A 27,490-nucleotide genomic window follows, 5' to 3' on the forward strand; every position below is an offset into this window, starting at 1 on the left:
GATAGAACCGAAAGCGAACGTCCCATCCTCCCAGCAAATCGCTGTCCAAAGCCACGCCTCCCAAACGCACACAGACTAGACGACCAGAGACAGCATTACTAACATTACTACAATACATTGTAACAGAGTTAAAAAGTTAAACAGCCCAAATAGAAAAACTGTGTGGTGCTAATAACTGCACAGGAGACGGGAAGATGGCGGATTTTTCCTGAGTTTAATAAAACGCCTCACGCGTCGATACAGTCATCCACATACATGGGGATCGCGCAAGGAAAAATGCACACAAGCATGCATTCAACTCAGGTCACAATGTGAAAGGAAATATATAAAATAAAGAGAGACAGATGTCGGTAGAGCGAGTCATCTTTACCTTTCCAGAACATACAGACACACGTTATGCACATGTGCTGTTGTCAGTCTGCCACAAAACTAACGTAAATGCTCATTTCTTGGTCCTACGCCTTCCACAGGATGTATAAACACATTGGATGTATAAATACATTTAGACCACTTAACTTAATGATTGCTATCGGGATGTGAAGAGACTTTCAGCCAGCGCAACAAAAAATTTTTCTGAAGACAATCACCTATTGCACCTTTAAGTAGCACGGGTATATCTGTAACAATAGCCAAAAATACATTGTATGGATTAAAATGAATAAGAATAAGAATAAAGATCATGTTCTATGAAGATACTTTGTAAATTTCCTACTGTAAATGTATCAGAACTTAATTTTTGATTAGTAATATGCATTGCTAAGAACTTAATTTGGACAACTTTAAAGGGGATTTTCTCAATATTTAGATTTTTTGCACCCTCAGATTCCAGATTTTCAAATAGTTGTATTTCAGGCAAATATTGTCCAATTCTAACAAACAATAGGAAAATTGACCCTTATGACTGGTTTTGTGATCCAGGGTCACATATCAGGGTGAGAAAAATTGTTACAAGAGCCTTAGCATGGTTAGCCCTACTATTTTCGATACTTAGGGACAGTTGTGACCATTGAATGATCATGTAGAAATACTGAATATTTTGTATTGTACTACATGTTGCTGTTTTTGCACTACTCATACTGCTCAAAATGGCAGTTGATAGTGCAGAAGCGTGTGAAATGGGATGTATCTTGATTTTTTTGGGCAATCTTATCTGTTTGTTTGAGCTTCTCTGCCAGCCGAGCATAGCAACAATGGCTCAGCCAATAGCGTGAATTTGGGGAGGGGCTATCTGTTTGACTGACCAATGACAGACTGGGAGTGTTTTGAAAACCTGTTTGAAAACAATATTTTTGCAGCTCTGTTTGATGTTGGCATGAAATGGAAATCTCTTTCCTAAATGCATATTATTGATCTTTTTGTGCACAGTTTATCGGTGCATGCATTTATTTTTTAATTCTTTAGTCAAAATGTCAACCTTCCTGTGATTTTTTTCTGGTGATGTATGTTGGACTTCTCCAATCATTTAGTCTGCTTAAACCCTGCCTCTTATTTACAATTGACTGCAAGCTTACATTCAGATCTGCCATCATCTAATCAACAAATGGTAATTAGAACCATGATTTCACTCAGATGTCTTTCACAGTACGGAACAAAGGATATGTCGCTACCTCAATGATTCTGGTAAACTTACAGTAGAAATCTGTTACATCATCCACACCTGCCTGTCAGTTAGTTGTGATGGATGTCGTAACCTCCCAGTGGGCCTAGACGCATCCTGTCTGTTCAGGCACTTCTTTATTCATTATAAATGACAGCCAATGACTATCTGTTATTGATCCTTGTACAATGTGACTGAAGCTCGACTAGGTGTGTGTGTGTGGGAGACATAATTGCTTCTAAATCAGATCTCCTGGAACCTCATTCACACACTCACACAGTCTCTCTCTGTTGTGTGGTGGCTTATTTATTGAGTGATGCATTAACAGTTCATCCTCATGCATATTTCATAGAGAAGTACACACACACAGACATATACACAAAGGAACATAAATTGTAGCGACTGTCTAGATTGTAATTTTTTTCAAGGCAAGTCAAGCTCTTATTGTCAATGCATGAATACAATGAAATTATTTTAGTCTTCCACTGTTGGCTGCATATTATTTAAAATAAAGAAATTTAATTAGAGATGAAAAGATGAAGGTGAACAGTATATAAAAATAAGAATAAAAGTGTATGTAATTAGATATATTTGCAAAGATAGAAATATACAGAAATAAAACAAATAAGATATTAAAATTGAAGTAAATTAAAGATAATTTGAAGTGTGTGATTTTCACATTAATAGCGTCTCAAATGGAATTGCATAAACTACTAGTACTACTTTCTAAACCACGCCCCCTTTTTTGCCATTGGTCAGCCAAACAAATAGTCCAACCCCTAACTTACAATTTGTATCAGGCTTCAAGTTTTAATACTTGCAGTAAAACCAATTTGGAGTTAATTATATATCTTGTACAAAATAAATATATAAATAACAGTACACATTAAATCTGTGTCTTTTATTCATCGATCAAAAAGGCTGGCCAAGAAGGCTGCTCTGTATCTAAATCATAATACTCAAGGAACAATTTTTGTGAAACAAACCTTATATCTTTCTTTTTTTTAATATTCTGTCTCATTACGTTCATTTTTCTGGTTAACAGTTATAATATCACTTGGACACCCTATATTTGTTTTCAAAAAATTATGATCACTTTGTTAATGGAATTTCTAGAGTACAAATGAAGCACATTTTACTATATTCACAAGATTGGGTTAAGATACGCCACGCATTACATGCATATGGAATTGAATTACTGTGAAGTATTTAATATTGCATCATTAATCTGTTGTTTCTCTCTCTCTCTCTTTTTCTCTCTTCTTCGTCCACCCTTTTGTGAATGCAGAAGTGGAGCAGAGAGGTAGGTCCATTACTTAATGTAATTTAAGTGTGTAATTCACTGTCAGGCTGTTATGGTGTTATTTGATACTAATGACAGATTGGCGATCAGTAGCTCATAATGGTTTATATTAGGAATGCGGAGGAGAAACTTGATCTCAGACCAAAGCTGTACTCCCTGAATTAGACCTCTATTTCGCACTGTCTCCTCTCTCAGTGTATCTGGTGGTTTACCATGTATCAGATGAACAGGGAGGTGTTGCCACTGTTTAAAACTTAAGTTGCCGATTGTTCTGACCACAAGACATGGCAGTGTGAAACTGATGTCTTGCATTGTTATATCTCCCGAATGGCCTGGGGTGAATCTAGACCGTCAGACCCTAACATAATAACTTAATTTTCTGCATACCTAGAGATGACGCATGAACAGTTATTAAATTTATCAAATGGCGAGAACACTCAAATTAAGTGAATTGGCATTTTAAAATTGGAGCTGTTTATGTCGCGTTGCCTTGATTTGGAATAGAATGACATGCATATTAAAAAGCAAATTTTAAATTGACAATAACAGAAAAATTGCAGTCATTTTGACTGTAGTTAGGAGCCTCTCAAGGTTTTTCTCCAATACCAGTCACCACTGGCTTCTTGACTGCAGTATTTGAAACATATTTTTCCTGTTAAGCTGCTTTGAAAATATATCCATTGTAAAAAGCACCATTCAAAACATTGAATGCTTTAATATGAATTCAGAAATTAGAATGGGAAAAATACGCTCAAAAGTGATAGCAAATAGAAAATAACAGATGAATAAACACAAATATACTTGAGTTTATCATAGGCCAAGAGAAGTTCCTGGATTGAGACATATTGTGGAAAATTAATGCATCTAAAACAATAAAAGGAAACATCCATTAATAGTTAAAATACCAGCCACACTTCCCATGAGGATGTCCCTCATTCTGGGAACGGAATGGTGGGAAACGGGCCGATACTGTGGCAGACATTCTGTGTGACTGTTTGTGCGCCCACTTCTCTGTTTGTGTGTGACCATGTAAGCATATCGGCATGGTTTGCAAGAGTATCATTATAAATCAAAGAGAACGAAAACATTAGACGTTCACACACACACTGAGAGGGTTTAGTCACAAGACTTTACATTCGGAAGATATGCATGACAGCCCGGCCTGCTGTACGGATGGTGGCTAACCTTGATTTTAAGCCAGTCTCAACTGTGCTTATTGGTCATTGATTTTTCACAGTGCTTCAAAATGTAATTTGAATTACCCCCAGAAAAATTTCCCAGGCTTAGAAAATACCGTTGCTATTTTTGTCAGCAATGTATTGTGGGTAAGTTCATGGAATAGAATGTTAGTATTACAAGATGTAATTCTGGAGGACAAATTAAGGTTGATTTGCATAAGGCTTAACAGATGATTATTTTCATCTTCACATTTAATGTACCAGGAATAATAGGGTGATGATTCTTAACCACCCCCACATAAGTGTTCACACCGTGTGAATTTTCCTCAGGGTTAGAGAAGTTGGTGAGACAGATTCTCAGAACCTCCTGAGGGACTCTGCAGGAGTCATGAACTATAAATCGGGTTACTAGTCATCAGATATGATTTAATAGATGTCTCTCTCTCGCTCGGGCACAAAGCGTATAGCTTTTTGATAACTTTGGTTACAGACCACTGCAGTTGTTAGTGTGTTATATGGATCAATGACTTAAAAAAGGGTGTTTACAGTAAAGAAAAAGAGAAATCTTTTTAGAAAACCGGTTTAAAAACACACATGCCAAAGTACAATAATGGTCATCTGATATAACTATCAAGTAAAAAAATGTTTGCTAATGCCATATTTTGTATTTTCCAAAACAGGTAAATATATTTCAGTCTAAAAATATCTAAAAATACATACAAATGGAGAGTCACACCACATGACGTTTTACAATTTGACTTAATCTTGCCTTGTTATAAAAGGGTAAAATTATATGATATTTTAAGAAACATATTGGACTTGTCACAGTCATGAGAGTCTGCATGGGCCTTTTCATATTTCTGAATGTTGGTTGCACCACATGATTTTTTTTTTTTTTGTTGCACAAAATCACACTTTAGTGGACAAAAGTTTCGTCTAATTATTTTTTTCAAAGACATCATACAAGATGTTCATGTCTGTCTTTCTTCGTCGTAAAGAAATTACGTTTTTTGAGGAAAACATTTCAGCATTTTTCACCATATAATGTACTAATGTGGTGCCCCGAGTTTGAACTTCCAAAATGCAGTTTAAATGCAGTTTCAAATGATCCCAAATGCGGTTGTAAATATTCCCAGCCGAGGAAGAAGGGTCTTATCTAGCGAAATAATCGGTTATTTTCATGAAAATAATACAATTTATATACTTTTTATTCTCAAATGCTCATCTTGCCTTGCTTTCCTTGAACTCTGTGTATTCTGGTTCAAGACAGTTAGGGGTATTTCGAAAAACTCAGATCGTATTGTCTCCCTCAACTTCATTTCAAAATCATCCTACATCGCTGCAGACGTACCGACCCAGTCTTTGCAAACCAAACATGCGAAGAAGATCGAACACGCTTAAAAAAAGGTATTTTGAAAATTTTGAAATTGAGGGAAAACATGAGATGGGAGTGTCATGAACCGAAAAAAAAAACAAAAAAAAAACATTCCAGGCAGAGTAAGACAAGATGAGCGTTTGACATTAAAAAGTATATAAATTGTATTGTTTTTTGGAAAATAACCGATTGTTCTGCTAGATAAGACCCTTCTTTCTTGGCTGGGATCTTTTACAACCACATTTGGGATAGTTTGAAGCCGCATTTAAACTGCATTTTGGAAGTTCAAAATCGGGGCACCGTAGCAGTCCATTATATGGAGAAAAATCCTGAAACGTTTCCCTCAAAAAACATAATTGCTTTACGACTGAAGAAAGAAAGACATGAACATCTTGGATGACAAGGGGGTGAGTACATTATATGTGAATCTTTGTTTCGAAAGTGGTCTTCTCTTTCAGTAATAATGTCATAATCATTTTGTCAACAATTTTTAAATGTAATCTTAGTGTTTAGACATCAGATAGTCATAATCTTGTGTCAAACTGGCTGAATGACACTTTCAATTAAACCAAACATCTAATCTCAAGGAGAAGTCTTTTTAAAAATATGGTTTAATAACACACATGCCAAAGTCCTTAGAAATGTGCTCTTTGTATTCATGATGGTTTGATGTAGTTTTGATTTTTTTTGGTATCATGTTCAAGTAACGTGTCAATCTGATGATAATGATTATAATAATAGTCATCCAATATAATATATATATATTTGCTTATGCCTTATTCTGTATTTTCCAAAATAGGTAAATATATTTAAGTCTAAACATATGAATGGAGAGTCATACCATATTACATTCTTGGCTCATCATATAAGGGTAAAATTATCAGACATTTTAAGAAACATATTGGCCTTGACACAGTCATGAGCGTCTGCATGGGCCTTTTTTTCATTTTTCCACATGTTGGTTGCACATGATTTTTTTGGTTGCACCGCATGACTTTGATTTAGTGGACAAAAGTTTTGTCTAATAATTTTTTTCAAAGACATCATACAATATTACTCTAAAGTACCTAATAATAGTGTCAGCATTTTTTTGTCAGACATTTTTTAATCTAGTCTTAGTCTTTAGACATCAGATAGTCTTAGTCCTGTGTCAAACAGTCTGAATGAAACTTTCATTTAAGCCAAACATCTCATATGGAGATTGCTAAATTTCAGCTTACTTGTTTGTCGGTGCTTTCAGATAATCGTCGGAGCTTCCGTAATAAAGAGCGAGCATGTGCGGGTTGCCAGATTGGAAAAATTAAACAAAAAAACAGGCAGAAAATGTATCCTTTTAACAAAGAAGCTCTGATTTGGGGATTTGAACTCTTGATATCTGGCAGCCACACACATAAAAATTTGCGTAGTAGAGGCATGTACAGCTGTCCGCAGTAATATTTTGTCTGCTATTGTCGAAGAAAATAAAAAGAGATTTTGGTATGTTTTTATTTTTTATTTTTTTAAATACATTTTAGTCTTTTGTTGTCAACAATATTGTATGACGATATAGTAACAGGTATTGTTTATTGACTTTATTGTTGTCTTGTCATTGACCTTTTAGGTAAAAAAAAATTTCGTCATAGTTTCCGTTACCAAAATTAACACTACTATAATAACAAGGACGTCTTTCTAGTAATAGCTTTCTTTTAAAAGCGTTTTTTTTTCATTAAATCAGGACAATTGTATCACCCTGACATTTTTGACTTTGTGTCCTCAAAATAAATTTTAGTTTAGAAATGAAAAACATGCTCCTCATAAAAGAGAGTGCAGTAGGCCATTGTGTGTGTGAACTGCATTTTATGTGTTTTTCTAACTGTATATAATTAATAGATAAGACAAAAAAATGAGTATTGAATTATGTTTAAAAAATAACTGCAACTCACTCCCTCTCTTCCTCTTTCAGTCTTTCTCTGTCCAGGTGTATTGAGAGGTGTATACCAAAGTGAACACCTCTTTGAGTCAGACCACCAGTCTGGATCATGGTGTAAAGACCCCCTACAGTCATCCAACAAGATCTACTATATGCCCTGGACACCTTATCGCACAGATACACTGACTGAGTATTCATCTAAAGAGGACTTTATTGCAGGTCGGCCTACCACGACATATAAACTACCCCATCGAGTGGACGGCACTGGGTTTGTGGTGTACGATGGTGCACTTTTCTTCAACAAGGAACGTACACGCAACATTGTTAAATTTGACCTGCGAACTCGTATCAAGAGTGGAGAGGCGATTATCGCTAATGCTAATTACCACGACACCTCGCCGTATCGCTGGGGTGGGAAATCTGACATCGACCTGGCAGTGGATGAAAATGGACTGTGGGTAATTTACGCCACCGAACAGAACAATGGACGAATTGTAGTCAGTCAGCTCAACCCCTACACACTCAGAGTGGAGGGGTCGTGGGATACGACATACGATAAGCGATCTGCCTCCAATGCATTTATGATCTGCGGAATCCTGTATGTAGTGAAGAGCGTTTACGAAGATGACGATAATGAAGCGTTGGGGAATAAAATTGACTACATGTATAACACAGAGAAGAGTCGTGAAACACACCTCAGCATTCCGTTCCCAAATTCCTACCAGTACATCGCAGCTGTGGACTACAATCCCCGAGATAATTTGCTGTACGTGTGGAACAACTACCATGTTGTCATATATTCTCTCGACTTCGGAAACAATGACAACCGACTGGGCTTTGGTGAGTTTCCCTTTAATTTAAACAAATCTGTGCCACATGTTTTGCCTAATGTGACAATCCACTGGTAATCTGAGCCAGTCATGTGAAAAATTTAGGACACCCTACTGAATTCCATGGTTTTCCGTATCAGGACATCATTAAAAAAAAAAGGTTCTTGGCTGGTCTTAAAATTTCGAAAATAAAACCTCAGATGAACAACAACACATGACAAACTGCACCGTGTCATTATTTACTGAACAACAATAAAGCCAAAATGGAAAAGCCACGTGTGACAAAGTTAGGACACCCTTACCGTTAACATTGAAATTAAGAGGGTAAATAACAGTCAGTCACCGCTAATCAAATACCTTTGATTAACTGATCATCAGCAAGTCTGAGCACCTCTATAAAAGCATAAGCTTTGGCAGTTTGCTGGTCTGGAGCCTTCAGGTGTGTGTTAACACAATGCCAAGGAGGTAAGACATCAGCAATCATCTTAGAGAAGCAATTGTTGCTGCCATCAATCTGAGAAGGGTAGTATGGCCATTTCCAAACAATTTGAAGTTTATTCACCAGTGGAAGACATTTAAAAAACAGACACCTCTCCTTCCAGGAGTGGATGTCTCAGAATGTTCACCCCAAGATCAGACCGTGTAAAGCTCAGAGAAATGGCAGACAACCCAAGAACTACACCTCAGACTCTACAGGCCTCAGTTAACATGTTCAATGATAAAGTTCATGACAATCCCATTAGAAAAATATGGGACAAATATGGCATGTTTGGAAGGCTTGGTAGAAGAAAAAAAAACACTGCAGCATAGTTTAGGTCTGCAAAGTTGCATCTGAACAAAACACAAGTCTTCTAGAATAACGTCCTTTGAACAGACGAGACTGAAGTGGAGATTTTTGGCCATAATGCACAGCGCCAAGTTTGGTGAAAACCTAAAGAGCATATCAGCACAAACACCTCATACCAAAAAACAAGCATGCTGGAGGAGGGCTGATAATTTTGGGCTTGTTTTATAGCCACAGGACCTGGACACCTCACAGTCATTGAGTTGGCCATGAACTCCTCTGTATATCAAAGTATTCTAGAATCAAATGCGAGGGCATCTGTCCGACATCTAAAGTTGGGCCAAAATTGGGTCATGCAACAGGACAATGATCCCAAGCACACCAGCAAATCTACAACAGAATGGCTGAAAAGAAAAGAATCAAGGTGTTGCAGTAGCCCAGTCCAAGTCCAGAGCTCATCCTGACTCAAATGCTGTGGTGAGAGCTGTGCATAAGCAAATGCCCACAAACCTCAATAAACTGGAGCAACGTTGAAAAGAAGAGTGGTCCAAATTCCTCCAGAACGATGTGAGAGACTGATAAAGTCACACAGAAAATTAATGCTTCAAGTTATTGCTGCTAAAAGTGGATTGACTCATAGGGTCTTCTAATTTTGTCACACATGGCCTTTCCCTCTTGGCTGTATTTTTCTTACATAAATAATGACACTGTGTGATATGTCATGTGATGATGTTTATCTGAGGATTTATTTTCCAAATTTTAAGACCTGCCAAGGACCAGATCATTTTTATTATGTCCTGATACAGAAAACCATGAAATTCAATAGGGTGTCCTAACGTTTTCACATGACTGTATAACATTTAATTAGAATTAAAAATGCTTCAACATTTGTGCCAGTATTTTAAAATCTTAGCTGTTTTTACACCTAACTTGTCTGAGCACTCCGAGCAGTCTCAGGATTATTTAATCTGTGAACACCACAAAATTATCTGAAATGCCACTAAAAGCAACTGTGGTTTGATTGTTTTGTCCAGTGTCGCCTTTTACTCCACTTAGAACACAAACAGCACTGAGTTCATTTGCAGCTGGTTCCCTTTCTGGTTCACTTTTTTTCTGGTGACAACCAGAAAAATTGATCAGTGTTTTGACTGGCAATATGGTTTTAGCCACTATAATTAGTTTAAACTGACACACGTACTGTAGCTATCAGACTTTAATGTTTAAAACACTACAGTTTATATACAGTCAAAACAAAATTTATTCAGACACCTTCAAAATTTCTCACATTATCACAGTTTATTTGCTATAATAGCACTCTGACACAGAGTTGAGCTGTGTCAGAACAAATTCATCCTGATAATGTCCCAAATTTTTATCAGTTTTACTGGTAGTCCACTGTATTAAAATTTTTTAGGTATAATAAATCACAGTTTACTTTATTTTGCTATCCTCACTTACATATATTAACTATAGTGTCCTGCACCCACTAGTAAAGAAATATGAAAAAATATCTGGTGTCTGAATATTTTTTTGGTTTGACTATATATATATATATATATATAGTAACTAAACCATATATAAGCTTAATAGCAAAAATTGAAACTGTAAAGCATGATAAGAGTAGTCCATACATTTTGTGTACTAAAGTACATCTAATATCTTTGGAAGTTCTTCGATAGTTTTTGTGGAACAGGATCAGACCAAAATATAAATCTTTTTATTCATTACACAATGTTCCCTTCCAGTGACTTGTTTAGTCAAGAACTGCTGCAACCATTGAATCTGTGCGTTGAATTTGTGGACAGGATCAGGTAACAAATAGTTCTGTTGAGTAGTTTGTTTTCAGAGAACCAACTGATCTAGTTCAGAGACCAGACTGATCATTTGTTCTCCAAACAAACTGATTCATTTGTAATAGCTTACCGAAGAGGGAGACTGGGAATCAGTGTATAATAATGGCTGAAAGTTTGGTCTGTTTATCAAACAAATCATTGCTTAAAGGGTTATTTTACAAAAAATGAAAATTCTGTCATTAATTACTCCACCCGCATCTCTTTCCAAACCCGTAAGTAACCGTAAGTGAATGAAGGTCTTACGGGTTTGGAACGACATGAGGGTGAGTAATTAATGACAGAATTTTCATTTTTAGGTCAGCTATCTCTTTAAGATACTTTAAATATAGCACAAGGACTACTTTTGTTGTGAGTTTTTTATTCTTTATTTTTTTGAGTAAATAAAGCCAGAATTTTTATTTGTGAGTGAGCTGCCCCTTTAAATCTGTGCTGTCAGGGGTGAAATTTATTGCTCCCCCACACAGTCAGAATTTATTTTACAAGTATTGTACCACTCTGTGATTGTCAGTCACAAATCTACTTTGAAGAACTAAACTGGCAGAGTTAGAAAGCCCTGTCATTTTCGCTCACTCATACAAGTATTCATGTCAATGATAAAAGAGACCTTCAGGATTTTTTCCCTGACTTACATTTTCAGAGAATGTTATTGTATAGGTTATCACAGTCCATTAGTCAGGTTGTTTTTCACGTTGTTTTATTCCTTCTTCACATTTAGAGTTCAGGCACACTGCTTATGCTGTATTGTATTGCAATTTTAGTCAGCTTGCCAGCTCAGCTGAAATGCAGCTGAATTAATCATTATCTACAGTGTAAACTAACAGTTATTATCTCCAGCATCTACTGACATCCCCATTAGAGCAGAGCAGAGTGTATCTCTTTGCTCTTAACTGGGTCCAAATCGAGCATATTGTATGAGATTTGCTTAATAAATTGCAAATAGATTCTCACATGCACTGTCAGTTTATTACAGAACAGCTCACACAACAAGCAAATGCTAAATGCAACTAATACACTTTTCATCTCTGAATATTTGTACTGTATGTTTCTGAAACCCACACACTGATTTGTGCACACACTTTCAAAACAAATCTCAAAAGGTGTAAATAGCTTTAAAAAAACATAAAAAATTATAGACCTCATCTGCAGGTGCAAATATACATAGGTGCTTGTTAATGACCCTGCCTGCATTCATTTTCTTTATTAACATGCTCCACATCAAAGATCTTGTAAAGCTTGAGTAAGAGCGGGTGTGTTAGCCACCTAAACTAATGCAGATCAAATGCTGTCTAGTGGTCATATCAAAGAGAATATTGCTATAACAACACCATCTTTGTGTAGTTCAGCTTTTAATTAAATTTTATCTTGGTTTAATTAGTTTTTCATTTTGTCTGCATGTCAGCTTTGAAAGAGAAAAACATCTACATTCTGTCAAGTACAGCAAAGGAGAGAATGTTCTAGAAATAGTGGCTTGGTATGAGACTTAACTGCACGATTCTTCATAAATTAACAATCACGATTTTTTTGCTTAAAGACCACAATTCTAAAGAAAATTGTTCTTTCTGACAAAATGTTCTTTGCATTTCTTTTCAAAAATTCAAAAAGTAAGAAGTACAGGTATGTGAATGAAAATATGGAAATATGTTAGTTAAAAACCCACATTTAAATGACATATGTAAGACCAACTTAAAAACACCTGGGAAAAAGACAAATTCATTTTTACTTATACAGCTTATATGCTGCGCTGTGGGTGTTTTAATTGAGATCTTTAAACAATTAATTGTTAAAATTAACTCTTTTGTTACCACAAAAACAGACATCCTTACCAGTGCTGTCATAGCCATAGATTCCCCACAAATACTATAGTTACTGAGTTATTGTTACTACAATAAAACTGTAGTAACTTGGTATTATCTTAAATCCCTGTTGTAGCATGTTGGTTCACTCTGCAGTCATTGTGTCAATGCCCCAGGGCAGCTATTTTCAAGTCACGCAAGCACACCTCCAATCCACTGGAAAGGAAAAAGACTGAAATGTCAAAAACTATGTGCCATTTCGATAACATATGTCAGTTGTACAATAAAAAACTGACGGCAGTGTTTGCATGCAGTGCAAAAAGAGCAGGCAATGGCCAGTGACAACAAGCTGATTACATCTTTTTATTGAAAGGCATGACTTCATTTTCTACAGCATCCAAATTGGTAACTTTAGTTTAAGTAGATCTGTTTGATGCAGAATGCATATTCATTTCTTATGGTTTCATAACAACAACTGCAGTATCTATTATATTTTGATGCTGGGAATTTGCCCAAAAATGATAATTCTGTCATTAATTACTCACCATCATGTCGTTCCAAACATGTAAGACCTTTATTCTTGAGGAAAACATTCCCAAATTTTTCTCCATATAGTGGACTTCAATGGTGCCCCCCCATCTCAAACTCTCGTCTTGTCTAAGTCGAACTCTGTTTTTCCCGGTTCAATAAGGTCAACACAGTTAGGGTAGGTCGAAAAACTCCCATCTCGTTTTCTTCCCCAACTTCAAAATCATCCTACATCGCTGCAGAAGTACCGACCCAGTGTTTACAAAGTGAACATGCTGAGAAGATCATATGCCCTTTACAAAAAAAAAAAAAAAGCTAAAACAGCGATGTAGGATGATTTTGACTTTGGAGAAGAGAACGAGACGGGAGTTTTTCGACATACCCTAACTGCACTGACCCGGATTACACAGACTATGCATGCGCATTGCAGAGAGGAGACAAGACGAGCGTTTGAGGTTAAAAAATAAATTATTGTCAAATTGTTTAAAAAATGACCAATCGTTTCGCTAGAAAAGACCCTTCTTCTTCAGCTGGGATCGTTTAGAGCCATTTGAAGCTGCATTTTGGAAGTTCAAACTTGGGAGCACCACTAAAGTCCACTATATGGAGAAAAAAATCTGAAATGTTTTTCTCAAGAAACATAATTTCTTAACGACTGAAGAAAAAAAGACATCTTGGATGACAAGGGGTGAGTAAATTATCTGTACATTTTTGTTCTGGAAGTGGACCCTTCTTTAAGGTGAAACAACTTGTGCAGTGGTTCAACCAAAACAAAAAGCACAAAAAGTATTCTTGTAGCTTCATAATATTAAAGTAGAACCACTGAAATCACATGGACTATTTTACTGATGTCCTTACTACCTAGTAGAAATACTTAACTAGTTAGTCTTAAGTCAGCACAAAATAAAATTAAAATTTTTTACAAAATATAATAACTATTTTAAAACCATAATTTCCAAGTGCATATGAAAGTGCTACCATATAGAGTGCTACAGTTTAAATATCTGATACAGTTTTATCAGCTATGAATAGATGATGGGCTTAGGTTTTGTACATGTGCTGCACGTTCCTGAGCAAAGTGTGTTTCTCTTGGAAGAGTTTAAGTGCTTGAGAAAGCTCTGCCATTCAGGTCAGCTGGGAGGACGTTGAAGGATTCAGATCTACAGGAACAGTAAAGAGAGAAGATAAAAAGATTGAAAGAGATTATATTTGCCCGGTTATGCGCTTTCCATTCCTCTTTGTATCTCTGACTTTCTCTTGCTACTCACTGCTTTCTTTTTCTTTTTATAGGCCTTTCATTGTCACTCTCAGGTGCAAATTTAAGCTTTTGCACTACTTTTTTTCCCAATATTTTAGCATTAAAAACTGCATCGTATTCAATATTGTGCATAATTCAGATTAACCAGCCACAAAATACATTGGCTAATGGGCTTGTTAATTAACACCAACACAAAATGAAATTTAGTCTGATTTTTGCATTTGTCTGTTCACACCAATGCTTAAAGCGATAGTTCACCCAGAAATGAAAGTTCTGTCATTAATTACTCACCCTCATGTCGTTCCAAGACTTTCGTTCATCTTCAGAACACAAATTAAGATATTTTCGATGAAATCCAAGAGCTTTCTGCCCCTGCATAGGTAGCAATGCAACTACAATATTTAAGGCCCAGAAAGGTAGTAAGGACATCGTTAAAATAGTCCATGTGACATGAGTGATTCAAAGAGATGACAAATAATTTATTTAAAAAATTCAGTTGATTTGATGGCAGATGAATGAACAGCAGTTCATTCAAATTAAAATGCCATCATAAAATTAAAATCATCATAAATAATTTTTGTACTAAACAATCATGTTGAATGTTAAACAGCCATTACTGATATTAACACAATTAACAGTAAAGTGAATTTTGTTGAAAATAAAAACAAAACACATTCTGTGTACATTTTCTATTAATCATGGTAGGAGTTACTCATCATAACGGAGAAGAGTGTTATAACTGGGCATATATCCAGACCGGCTGTGCACTCAAGCATATAATCAACATTTTTAAAGAGCCAATTCAGGTGTGGATCACAGTGGTGAAGTAATGCTGTACATTCCCAGTAAAGTATTCCAAATGCAATAGTCTGCTGCAACCTCCACAATGTAGCAATCAGAACAGACCAACACGATGGGGAATTGTGGCTTGCAAATTGTTAGCTTTTATTATTATCAACCTGTTTTGCATAGATGTATTGGTGAATATGGTGTTAAAACAATACAGATAGCCTTTGCAAATCAGTATCTGCACTATCTGCCATTTATTTTCCATTTCAAAATATCATCTTTTTCTTTTTTTTCTCTCTCATACACAACTCTTCTTTCAAAGATCACAGACACACACTCTAAGCCACAGAAAAAAATTGCTTCTAAGATTTCATTAGAAATGAAATTAGTTCTGCTACGTTAAGCATGTTCACACAGAGGAAATAAAAAACATGCACACATGTGTTTCACATGTAGCACTCACCATCTCTCACTTAAATACATCTTGAAGTCTTACTGCAGAGGTGATAGCAGTTTAATCTGCTTTACTTTAAAGCACGCTCTCTACAGACTAACTCTCTCACTCTCGTACCAGAATCCTCTTCCTCCTTCCTCCAGGTTTGCTTTAAAGTCTGATGCTAATGTAATATGTTAGGATTGGCACCGCAGATAGTTTAAGTGGAATAGCCTCCGTACTCTAGTGGAGTGAAGACTTCTGTTCTCTGCTTTTATTAAATGAGAGAATGTCTTACATACGGTTAAAACTCTCTCCATTGGCAATTACAGCTCAGCACAGAGGGAAAACTTTATTTAAACCGATCCGCAGGAACAAGAATGCACCTGGATTTGCCAGCAGGGAGTTTAACACGCAGATCAATCAGTAATGGAGTGATGTTCACACTCACACTTGTATGTACACACTTCAGAGCTCAAAAACATTCTCACATTAACACACACACATACACGGATACAGGGTCCAAAATTAACTTAATGCTACACCTGCCAATAGTGGGAGAATTGGAAACATTTACTGCTCAATAAATGTTTCTTACTCAAGTGCTACTGTATTTTGCATATTGTTTATTTTCATAAAAAATGTGTTTGATATTTAATGCATTATAGTTTTGCCCATATGAGAGTAGGACGAAGTTGTTTTTCCTTGAAAAATTGTGACAAACAGCACAGATCATTGAGTCACAGCATCATACACAAGCTGGCGTCTGTCTCACAGTGATACTGCACCTGTCACAAAAATATGAAGACACGTCATTATTTTGTTACTCATATTTTTTGTTGCAAATGCAAGGAAAATAAAACTTAAGGCCTATGGTTCTCAAAAAGGGGTCCTCAGCAAACTTCCAGGGAGACCTTAATATGACGTAAAAGAATTTAAAATAAACCAAGAAAACAAATTTAGGGGTTCAAGCACGTAGTGCAGAAACCCTGTTGTAATTGTTAAAATGTTAACGGATCAGCGATCTCCATGTAAAACATGGATGGATTTTGTAGACCGAACTGGAAGTCGTAGAGACTTCAAACTTGGATGGATGGTAGTACTCACACCGTCTACAAAATGACCAATACTCACCCCAATCGGCCTGACGGGGGAGCTACAGTGATCAAAACTATGAAATCGCTCATAACTCCTAAACCACCAGGTACAGCCTCAAGTGTCTTATATTGCTAAAATTCTTGGATTGCGCTGGACAAAATGCATGCCGTGAAATTTTAGGGTATTTTGAAAAATGTAATTTTGCAAACTAGTCCTAGATTTTCCACCCAATCGGAACCAAACCAGTGCTGAAAGATTCTCTGGAGAGCGAATATCAATATTTATCAACAAAAAGATGAACTTTCGAACTCACCGTCGCAAAAGGGGGCCAAAACTTTTGAAAGGGGCAGGACTGCTTTTAAAAAAAAACTCCTGAATGGAATGAGATATCTTCGCCAAACGCAGAATACTTATGCAAGAGCTCAGTCTGAGGTCACAGGAAAAAAATCGCGGAGATTGGCCACTTGGTGGCGCTATAAGAGGGGGAAAACATAAAAACGGTCATAACTGCACAACCATTTGTCCTATCAACATGAAAATCGGTGTGCACGGTCTTGGTCCAAAGTGCCACATCTGTCTACAAGGACATTTGCTTATCTCAAAAAACATGACCGCCATTGACTGATGAATTTTTGGAATGAAACTCTGTGTGCCTTTTTGAATCATGGCCCCTAGGATCTTAGAGAAATTTGAAAGAAGTCAGCTTCAACATCAGATTTTCAAGGGTAAATGATTGTATGTTGCATGGTTTTTCGCACATATGCACAATATTCGTATCATACGATAGAACTCCAGATTCCGGACTACTTTGCCTCTAGAACCACTGCTGTCAATTAAAATGTTTGTTAAATTGTTGTTGTTTGCGAACTAGTCCAAGGTTTTTTACTCATTCTGGAAAAACACAACACTGCAGTTAAATTCTCTGGACTCTTCAGGCCAATAATTATCAAAAAATGATGAAATTTACCCTTTGGGAAGCTTTAATGGGATCATTTAGAAAAGGGGCCTGTCCAAATGTACCCTAAATCCTATAAAGCCTGAAGGAAAACTCAAAACTTCACAAAAACGACTGAGCACATGCAACAGGTGGTTCTATTCAAGCATGTTTTAAGGGGATCGGACCACAGCTGGAGATATAACAGTCATAAACATTTAAAAACATATTTCTATGGTAAATTACCTGGACTTTCCAAAAATGCTTTTTTAATCATTGATTTATGTGGGTACAGCCTTGTTAAAAGAATATGTAATGTCTTTTTCCTTGTATGCTTAAATGCCTTAAGCGATTGAACCTTGGTAATCGTTGCTTGCAGCTATATTAAAATATATATTTTTACATTTTATTTCAACCCCTTAACAACTGCTTTTTTTCCCCTCTAAATCCAGGTTTCCAACACTTTTGAAAAACCTGGATATATGAGGTAGCCTAATTTTGAAAGTGTTTTTCTGGAATTGGAAAAATGTTAAAATCCATGCCCATTATTATAACAACAAAATACATTTTAGCCATGCCAAGCTCTAAAATATTTTATTATGTAAATTGTGTGAATAAAAAGGCTTTAAAATCCATTTCCTTAATCTTTATCCAGGATGTTTGAATATTGCTGTGGACAATGGGGGGGCCTTGGAGTCAAAGCAATTGAGAACCACCGCTTCAGGCATTGTAGATAAACCTTTAATTGTGAATTTTCCACTGAGAACAAAGTAATTAAAAGATGTTCTTCACTGGACTTGAATAGCATTGATTTGAATAGCTCACATCATTTACATCAGTGAGGGTTAGATTCTTTATAGCGGTCATTCTTACTGATGTCCGATTTGTCAGTAAATCGTTATTTTAAGTTAGATCTTTTCACTGAATCAGTTTAACTGTTTTACAAAACAAGTCTAAACAATTTGTTCCTAAATCAGTATAAGCAGTTCTCCTAGCTCAGTGAACCATTTCATTTGGACACATCTGTCTTGTGAGTTACTGACATATTGAACTCAGAAGCAAGTATTTGAAGTGTTTTGAAGATTTGATTGATGGGGTGAAATGTAAGTTCATAGCTGAATTATGAAAATGTTATGAAATACACTGCAAATATATCACAAACTTGACTGTAAGAAAATTTTATCAGCACACATATGAAAAGAGTTGTTTTTAATAAATAGCATTTTATTAAAATGTCTTTTTGAGCCAATATCTAAATATAAATCATATTAGGTTTCTAAATGACTTTATGGTTTATATGAGCTGAATCTTGGCTGCAAGAAACTGAACTGGGACATATGAATTTACAGTTAACACTGTTACTACATCAGTTTATTTAGCAACACCCATTTTTACTCACATCTGCTGTTTAGCAAGTATTAATTTTGGACTTTGCTCACACATACAGTTAGGTAAGTGAAAAGTTTACATACACCTTGCAGAATCTGCAAAATGTTAAGTATTTTACAAAATGCATGCTTTTTGTTTAGCACTAACCTGAATAAGATATTTCACATAAAAGATGTTTACATATATTCCACAAGAGAAAAAAATAGCGGAATTTATAAAAAATGACCCCTTTTCAAAAGTTTACATACACTTGATTCTTACCTGAATGATCCACAACTGTTTTTTTTTTGTTTGTTTTTTTTAGTGATAGTTAATTTAGTGATAGTTTTAGTTCATGAGTCCCTTGTTTGTCCTGAACAGTTAAACTGCCTGCTGTTCTTCAGAAAAATCCTTCAGGTACCATAAATTCTTTTTTTTTTTTTTTTTGTGTGTGTGTGTATTTGAACCATTTCTAACAATGACTGTATGATTTTGAGATCCATCTTTTCACGCTGAGGACAACTGACTCGTATGCAACCATTACAGAAGGTTCAAACGTTCACTGATGCTTCAGAAGGAAAGATGATGCACTAAGAGCTAAATCAGATCAGGGTAAATTTAACTTATTTTGTCTTCTGGGAAACATGTAAGTATCTTCTGTAGCTTCAAAATAAGAAAAATGTACACATCTTCATTCTGTTCAAAAGTTTACACCCCTGACTCTTAATACATCTAAATAAAAGATATCTTATTCAAGGTTAGTACTACATAAAAAAATAACATGCATTTTGTATAATCCCTGATGTTTTGGTAAAATAATTAACATTTTGCAGATTCTGCAAGGTGTATGTAAACTTTTGACTTCAACTCTACACACACACACACACGTTTACACAGACTGCTGACCTAGAGCATCTTACCATGTAGATCTGAGAGGATAAGAGTGCGGATTACAGCGGTAACCCCACCAAGGGGACTTACATTGCTATTACCATACTGCTGATAACAGGAGGAAGAGGAGTGGAGACTGGGCTTACATCTTTCCTCTCTCCTTGTGCTTTTTGCATCTTTATGATTATAAATTCTCTTCATTTTTATTATTTTTTGTTTCTGAACTCACTCTTTGTAGGACCTACAGCCTATCTCTTTGTTAAACAGTGGACCCAAAAAGTGTTTGGACACTGAAGTCACACTTAAAAATGTGTGAATGTCACTGCATTATTTACAAAATATCAAACCAAGTGGCATTTGCATACAAATGATTCTAGACCTTTTCTCAAAACTAATGTCACTGAGCCATTTTTGCAATTACTTTTAACCAATTGGTGTCAGTGACACCAGTTGTGTTTGGACACATTAAACAACCACAATGCATACAAATATTTTGTGCCCAAATACTGTGTCTTACTTCTTAAAAACATATATATTTTATAGTTTAAAATAGAAATTTTATGACAGATACACTACCATTTTTTGAAATGATTCTGCATTTATTTCATCAAAATACTAAAACAACATATAAAGAGTTCAGATGCAAAAGCCTCTAAATCCATTTGACATTTTTCTTTCTGGCTACTTTTTATAGATTTCTATGTAAGTACTGGTACTTCTGGTAGGGCTGAAGCTGGAATTTAGCGAGTATGAAGTAAAAGTATTTGATGGATGTATAATATGTGTCGAGAGCATTCACTCAGTATCATTATCTCATTTTTGACCGAGATGGCTTTTAGCTGGTTTTGCATCTGAACTCTCTAATATATATTCCAAATATTTTATTACAGTTGGACATTTCTGTTTTTACTGTATTTTAAAATGTAGTCTATTTTTGTTTCCTGAAAGCATTATTAACAAACACTAATTCTCTTGTTACCAGTGCAGTGACTCTGAGTTGCCCGGAACCATACTTACAATTAACATTCACAAAGAGCATCACAATCTTGTGTGATTGGAACTACAGCTTTCAACCTGTGGTTAGCAGTATAGTTTCTCTTCAGTATGAAGTGAACTTCAGTAGATCATGCTCTTCAGCAAAATAACGCTAGCATGCAGTGCATTCTATATTCTTCATCCCTTTTGAAAATATATATTTTATTCTATATAGTTTTACCATATCAACAATGAGCACCATTATTGAAAGTGCACAAATGCATGAATACGTAAATGAATCTTGTAGTATGACACAAGAGGTAACAAAAATAGTTTAGTGGTCCTCAAATGCCATTTTCGTTATAGCAGCATCTCAGAGAGATTATGTTGTGAAGAAAGCTTCTAAATGAATGAACTGCATGTATTTGGGAGTAAAGTGTACTCTATTTAAATACTGCATGTTATTTAACAAAATGAAAGGTTTTCTATTGTTTATGTAAATAAACTATAATAAACTGACATTAATTGTGATCTACTGTAGAATCAGTTAATTGCGAAAATATATTACTCTACAACCTACATGTGGTGTCTTCAATAACAGTCCTATATTGTTGAACCAAAGTGTGAGTAAACACAATGTGAACATTTACTATATCAGTGAATTGTACTAAAGTGTTTAAGCAGTGAGTTTCTTTGGTGTGGGAAACACCCCTGATTTGGTGCTCAAAAAACATTGCTTATCATAAATACTGAAAACAGTTTTTGTGGAAACTGATTTTTTTCTAGTCTTTCAGGAACAGAAAGTTAAAAAGAACTGTTTATTTGAAATAGAAATCTTTTGTAATATTAAAAATGTCTTTATTGTCACTTTTGTTCAATTCATTGCACCCTTGTTGAATAAAATGATTAAATCCTTAATATAAATTGAATATAAACTGAACCCAAACTTTTGAACATAGTTTACTTAAAATAAATGTCATTGGTTTGATATTTTGTTATATAGTGCAAAGACATTAATAAAATGTTTTAAAGTTGATTTAAAGGGATAGTTCGCCAAAAAATGAAAATTCTGTAAGTAATTGCTCACCCTCGTGTCGTTTCAAACCCGTGAGACATTTGTTCATCTTCAGAACACAAATTAAGATATTTTGATGAATTTTTGAGCTTTCTGGCCCTGCATAGACAGCAACACACCTACCACGTTCAAGGCCCAGAAATGTAGTAAGGACATCGATAAAATAGTCCATGTGACAAGTAAAACTATTCTTTTAGCTCCAAAACAAATTACAGTTGAACCACTGATGTCACATGGACTATTTTATCAATGTCCTTACTTCCTTTCTGGGCCTTGAACGTATAATTTGCGTTGCTGTCTATGCAGGGTCTGAAAGCTCTCGGATTTCATCAAAAACATCTTAATTTTTGTTTTAAAGATGGACGAAGGTCTTACGGGTTTGGAACGACATGAGGGTAAGCAATTAAGGACAATTAAGGATTAACTATCACTGTTTTTTCTCTCCATTTATCCATCTTTGGTAAATTACTAGGTTTTAAATTTTATCATAAACAGCAGCAAAAACTCGCACCAATCACTGATTCCCTGTGCGGTTGCCATGACGCTGTCTTCTGACTGGTCCTGATCAGCAAGGTGACATTGTTTCCTGTCTCTGTGTGGGCTGAGGCATATTTAACAGGACCGTGTGCGTTGAGAAGCCCCGAAAGATTCGCCGTTCCGGTCACAGCTGAAAGTATGACCAAACATCAAATGACCCGATTTCATACAGCGGTTTTCCAACGAGTCAGATGTCGGAAATAGACGTCCGATTATACATTGCCTTCTCTTTCATGTTAGTCTAGAGGAAGAGATGGGCTTAACAGACCGCGCTGGAAGCCCACTCTGAAGTCACGCTGCCTTTAAAAGTGTTTCGAGTAATAGAGGATAAAATGACCTTTACCCTCAAGGAGTGAGTCAGCCATCTTTTCACCGATGCGGAGAATAGAGGACTTCCTTTGATCGGACGCCAATCAAAGCACCCTTTCCGTTGGAAAACACACACGTTGCCCTCTATCTGTACCCCTATTGTGTCTGAGTGGGCTGTATCACGGAGATGACAATCTAGAGACACGGAGGGCACGGCAGACAGGCGGTCATCGTCGAGAAAGGAGCGATGGAGAGATTTGGAAGGTGGATGAAAGGGCTGGTTTGTCATTTAATGGCTTCTGTGAGAAAAAAGGAAGGGAGGGTGCCATGCCTGTCTGTGAACGTGTGTGTGAGCGATTAGTCACTGTAGAATGCTCTGCTGCTTCCCGAGTCTTGCCTCAGTAGCTCCTCACACAGACAGTTACAGAAATAGAAACAGGAAGTGCTTTCATTTCACTCAGCGGCCCTTTAAAATCACAGTCAGATTTGCCGCACAGAGGGAGGTGGGGGGGAGAGAGGGAGAGAGAGAAGAGAAAAGAGGGCAGGAAAAGTGATGAGAGGAGATGTGAGGGGATATTTGGATCAGTGCATCTCTATAATAAGCCGGAGCTGTCTGGTGGGATATAGTCTAAGAAAGAGGAACTATCTTTCATTCGGAACTGCTAACGAGGGCTCATGCTGCCTTATGATTGCACAGTTTTGTTAGTGCACATTTACAGGTATAATTTATGCACCGGCAAGTACATCACGCGCTAAATCTATTAAGGCAGGGTCAGTGGCTGATCTGCGATGTAGGCAATACTGCAGGGATGTTACCCCAACCCAGACAAGCACAACTGCTTTCAACATTGATAACAATGCAAAATGTTTTTTTGAGCTTCACATTAGCATATTAGAATTTCTGAAGACACTGAAGACTGGAGGAAATTGCTGCTGAATTGATAGGAAGCATTAAAATAGACATACATACACATTAAAACAGAAAATGGTTATTTTAAGCTCTAATAATATTTTTCAATATTACTGTTTTTGCTGTAATTATGTCAAATAAATGCTGCCTTGGTGAGCATAAGAAATTTACCAAACTTTTAACAGTAGTGTATGCTAAAGTAACTTGCAGATAACCTCGTAACAAATTGTTACTGCAGCATTTTTGCATTGTTTTGCAAATTAGAAAACAAATTAGAGCATGGAATCAATTAAAACTGGTTGTGCCAGTCAATTAATTTCAAAGTTCTGAGTGAGTTATTCAGATTTTCATGTAGGCATATTAACCCTTAAATGCATACCTCGGGTCTTTGTTGACCCAGGACATCATTTACTACCCTCTCCCTCCTTCATTTTTTTAAGTTTGACACCAGCTTTTATTATTCCTCAATATATTCATTATAAACAATAAAACAATAAAATTAATTTTTGTAGAAAGTGTATAGGGTCGCTAGAGACCCGAGGTGTGTAATAGTGTAAGTATATTTTTTGTGCGCAAAAATATGTAAATATCTGATGACTAAATATGACTAAATACATGCAGTTATTCCTCAAGATGGCACTGTTTGATAGACAATAATGACATGATGTTTCACTCGTAATTATTGCAAGCATAAAACAAAAGAATATCATCAGCAAAAATTGAATTGGTTTAAATGGCTTTACTGCAGAGCAATTACTTTATGCAATAAAATATAAATGTCACTGTTATTTGATTGTGGATGTGGTGAAAAAGCTGCCAGCTGAAGTCAGTGAAAACTCTTGATGGCGCAGGCTGGTGGGTTGTTAACGCAAACTGATGATATTCACGGCGTTAAACTACTTGCCACAAGCTGATTGGTTCATGTTGCATATGCACCCAATAAGCTTGCTACTTTTTATTTAAATGGCTGGTTAGCATCCACTAGAGAGTTTCGCAGAGCACTTTCAAAGTTTCTCTGAAACCCTCTACCTTCCCCAGCTCCACCTGTCTAGAGGCCAGTTTTTACTAAAAGGGGCAAATTAGCATGAGAGCGCAATTCCAAAACAGTGCTGATGGGCGTGGATATTTCTGCAGGTAATTTACTAACAACATGCAAAATTTACTAACACAGATGCAACATTTCATTTACATATCAGCCAATGCAATATACCAAGCGCAGTGCAAATTAACGTAGTTGCAAATAAAGTAATATAGAAGCCACAGTATATTGAAAATTAAGGGTTTCAAGAAGTTTTGATAGATCTGGTATTGCGTGATTCCTAGTTAAGGGTTCCTGATGAAAATTAAAAAGCAACAACAATTGCAGCCATTTCAAGTGCAAAACAGTAAGACATGCTTTTTTGGGGCGTTAAATAATGGTGCAAATACCAGTAATTTGACGAGCGCAAACGTTAGTAAATAGGGTTGCGTGATTCATTTGAATACTCTTAGCATCTGAAAGGGAAACTCCTACAAATGCATATTCAATAATAAAAAAAACCTGTGTCCACATCTTTTCAGCACATTTTTAGTAAACCCTGACAGTAGGGTACAACGGGCCTAAAGGCACACCTTCAGAAAAAAATGTGCTGTTCACTGCGCCTAAAATGTATAATTGCAGAAAGTATATATATATGTGTTTGTATTGAACATTTAAGGAGCAACACATTTTTGTGACAATATCGTACAAGTCGTTTGTTTTGATTTAAAATCGTATTCACGAGTTTGCCTGCCCATCCAGTCCTAATGGGCAATGGTAAACAAACTTGGCTTGCTGTCCTTAATGGAGGCTTGAACCCGAGCACAGAGTTCGAACACCAACCCCAATCCCCCCCCAACCCATGTTTAATATCATGTTTTTAAATATGATGGTTTCATTGTAAAAATGGTGATTATCTCTAAGATGGACACCCAACATAATATATCATATTTACCATCTGAATCAAACCATGTCATGTCAACAAATTAAAAAGTCAGCCAACTTATATCATGTTAATTATTGTGCATTTTAACGCTAAAAACCTTTTACCCCGGGGGACCTTTAGCCCCATTGTACCCTACTATTTTAACACTGCACTGGCGCAAGCTGTTAGTAAAACTGGCCCTAGATCTGCTACAAGTTATTATATATGCTACTTGTGCAGCAGCAGTATGTTTTAAATACTGACAGCACTGTATCGGCGTATGTATTGGCAATAGCAAGTTCCTGTACTTGCTTTTCGGCAGCAACAAAAGTAATCTACAACAACAGTAATAACTAATAGCAGCAATTCAGCAGCGTAGCAGATCTATTCAACCAAGACCAACATTGCCATTTGCATTACCATGCTAAAATCTTCCAAGGGTTATCATGAAAGGCCGAAAACATTTCTGTATATAAAACTAGTTGCAGTTAAAAGACATTTTCATTGGTCCTAGAACAGAGCCTTGTGGGATCTTGTTGCTGCTTTCTTTTCATATCCACTTTTTTATTAAAGTACATCACCATGGCCAATTCACAGACAAACATGAAAATGGAAAAAAGTAGCTGTCCTCTAGTGTTCTTCTTCAAACCTCTTCACAGTTCTGTCCTTTTTTCCAGCAGTCGCTGCAGCAACAAGAGCATCTCCAGATAAACATGGCAAGACAGAGAGACAGGGAATAAGAAACAAAAAAAGAGAAGGATGCTATCTCTTTAGTTTTGCTCTTCGGCTCTGTGTGTGTGTGCCAGTACGTGTCTATCCACATGCACATGTATTGTAGAAAGAACTCTTACAACATAGTTTAGTCTAGCCCAGGCTTTAAGGGATGTTTACTCCCTGCCATGTGATATCCTCAGCTTCCGACGCCGATTCTTTCTCACTCTATATCAATAAACAAAGCTACATATATGCATTTGACTCCTATATGCCTGATTTAGGCCCTCAGGTGTGTGCTTGTGTGTTTGAGAGGGAGACAGACAGGAACAGAGCGTGCCAGTGGGGAGTTATGACGTTTAAACATCATCTATCTTTGCCTCTCTGAAGTCCTTGCATTCAGGGATTGGGCCTGTCAAAACATACACTCCCAACTGCTGCACAGGGCACAGAGACACACACATTTACACACACAAACACTCTGCAGAAACCTGACTCATTCAGTCATCCCTGAAACAGCAGAGATGCCTAGAGAGAGACAGAGATAGAAGATGTCTCTGTTTTAGCACGACTTTTGGCCAAATGTCTGTGCTTAAACAGCAGCTAAAAATATGCATGTGAAATGAAAATAATTTTAGTATTTTTAATTGATATATATATATATATATATATATATATATATATAATGATAATTGATATATTTTAGTTTATATTAAAATGTATATATAATACATAATACTAAATATATTTGATTAATTATGGAATTGGATATATTTATGGAATTTATTCTACAACATAATATATTCTATAATATAATGATTCTATAATATAATAATTTAATATAATCATTTCTATCTATCTATCTATCTATCTATCTATGTAAATATATTTTTTTGTATTTTTAACTGATATATAATTGACAGATACATGGCGTTTTAATTTAGATTAAAATGTATATATAATACATCTTATGAAATATATTAATTAGTTATTCATATATGAATAATATATAGATATAATTCTTATATTATATGTAATTTAACCAATTAACTGATATGTAATTGACAGATACATGGCATTTTAATTTATAAAATCAAAATAAAATATTA

At 35.9% G+C, this 27,490-nt stretch overlaps 1 protein-coding gene across 6 annotated transcripts in view; it reads left to right on the top strand.

The window, feature by feature from the left end:
* The window catches only part of adgrl3.1 (adhesion G protein-coupled receptor L3.1), a 136,874-nt gene that overhangs the window by 51,865 nt on the left and 57,519 nt on the right, over nt 1-27,490 (top strand). For all 6 annotated transcript variants that reach the window (XM_051123744.1, XM_051123833.1, XM_051123916.1 and 3 more), the window contains exons 5-6: nt 2,886-2,900; nt 7,396-8,202. In XM_051123744.1, coding sequence (XP_050979701.1) covers nt 2,886-2,900; nt 7,396-8,202 — 822 coding nt within the window. The remainder of the gene's footprint in view (nt 1-2,885; nt 2,901-7,395; nt 8,203-27,490) is intronic.

This window comes from Labeo rohita, chromosome 1 (assembly GCF_022985175.1).
Source record: "Labeo rohita strain BAU-BD-2019 chromosome 1, IGBB_LRoh.1.0, whole genome shotgun sequence".
Taxonomy (NCBI): Eukaryota; Metazoa; Chordata; class Actinopteri; order Cypriniformes; family Cyprinidae; genus Labeo; species Labeo rohita.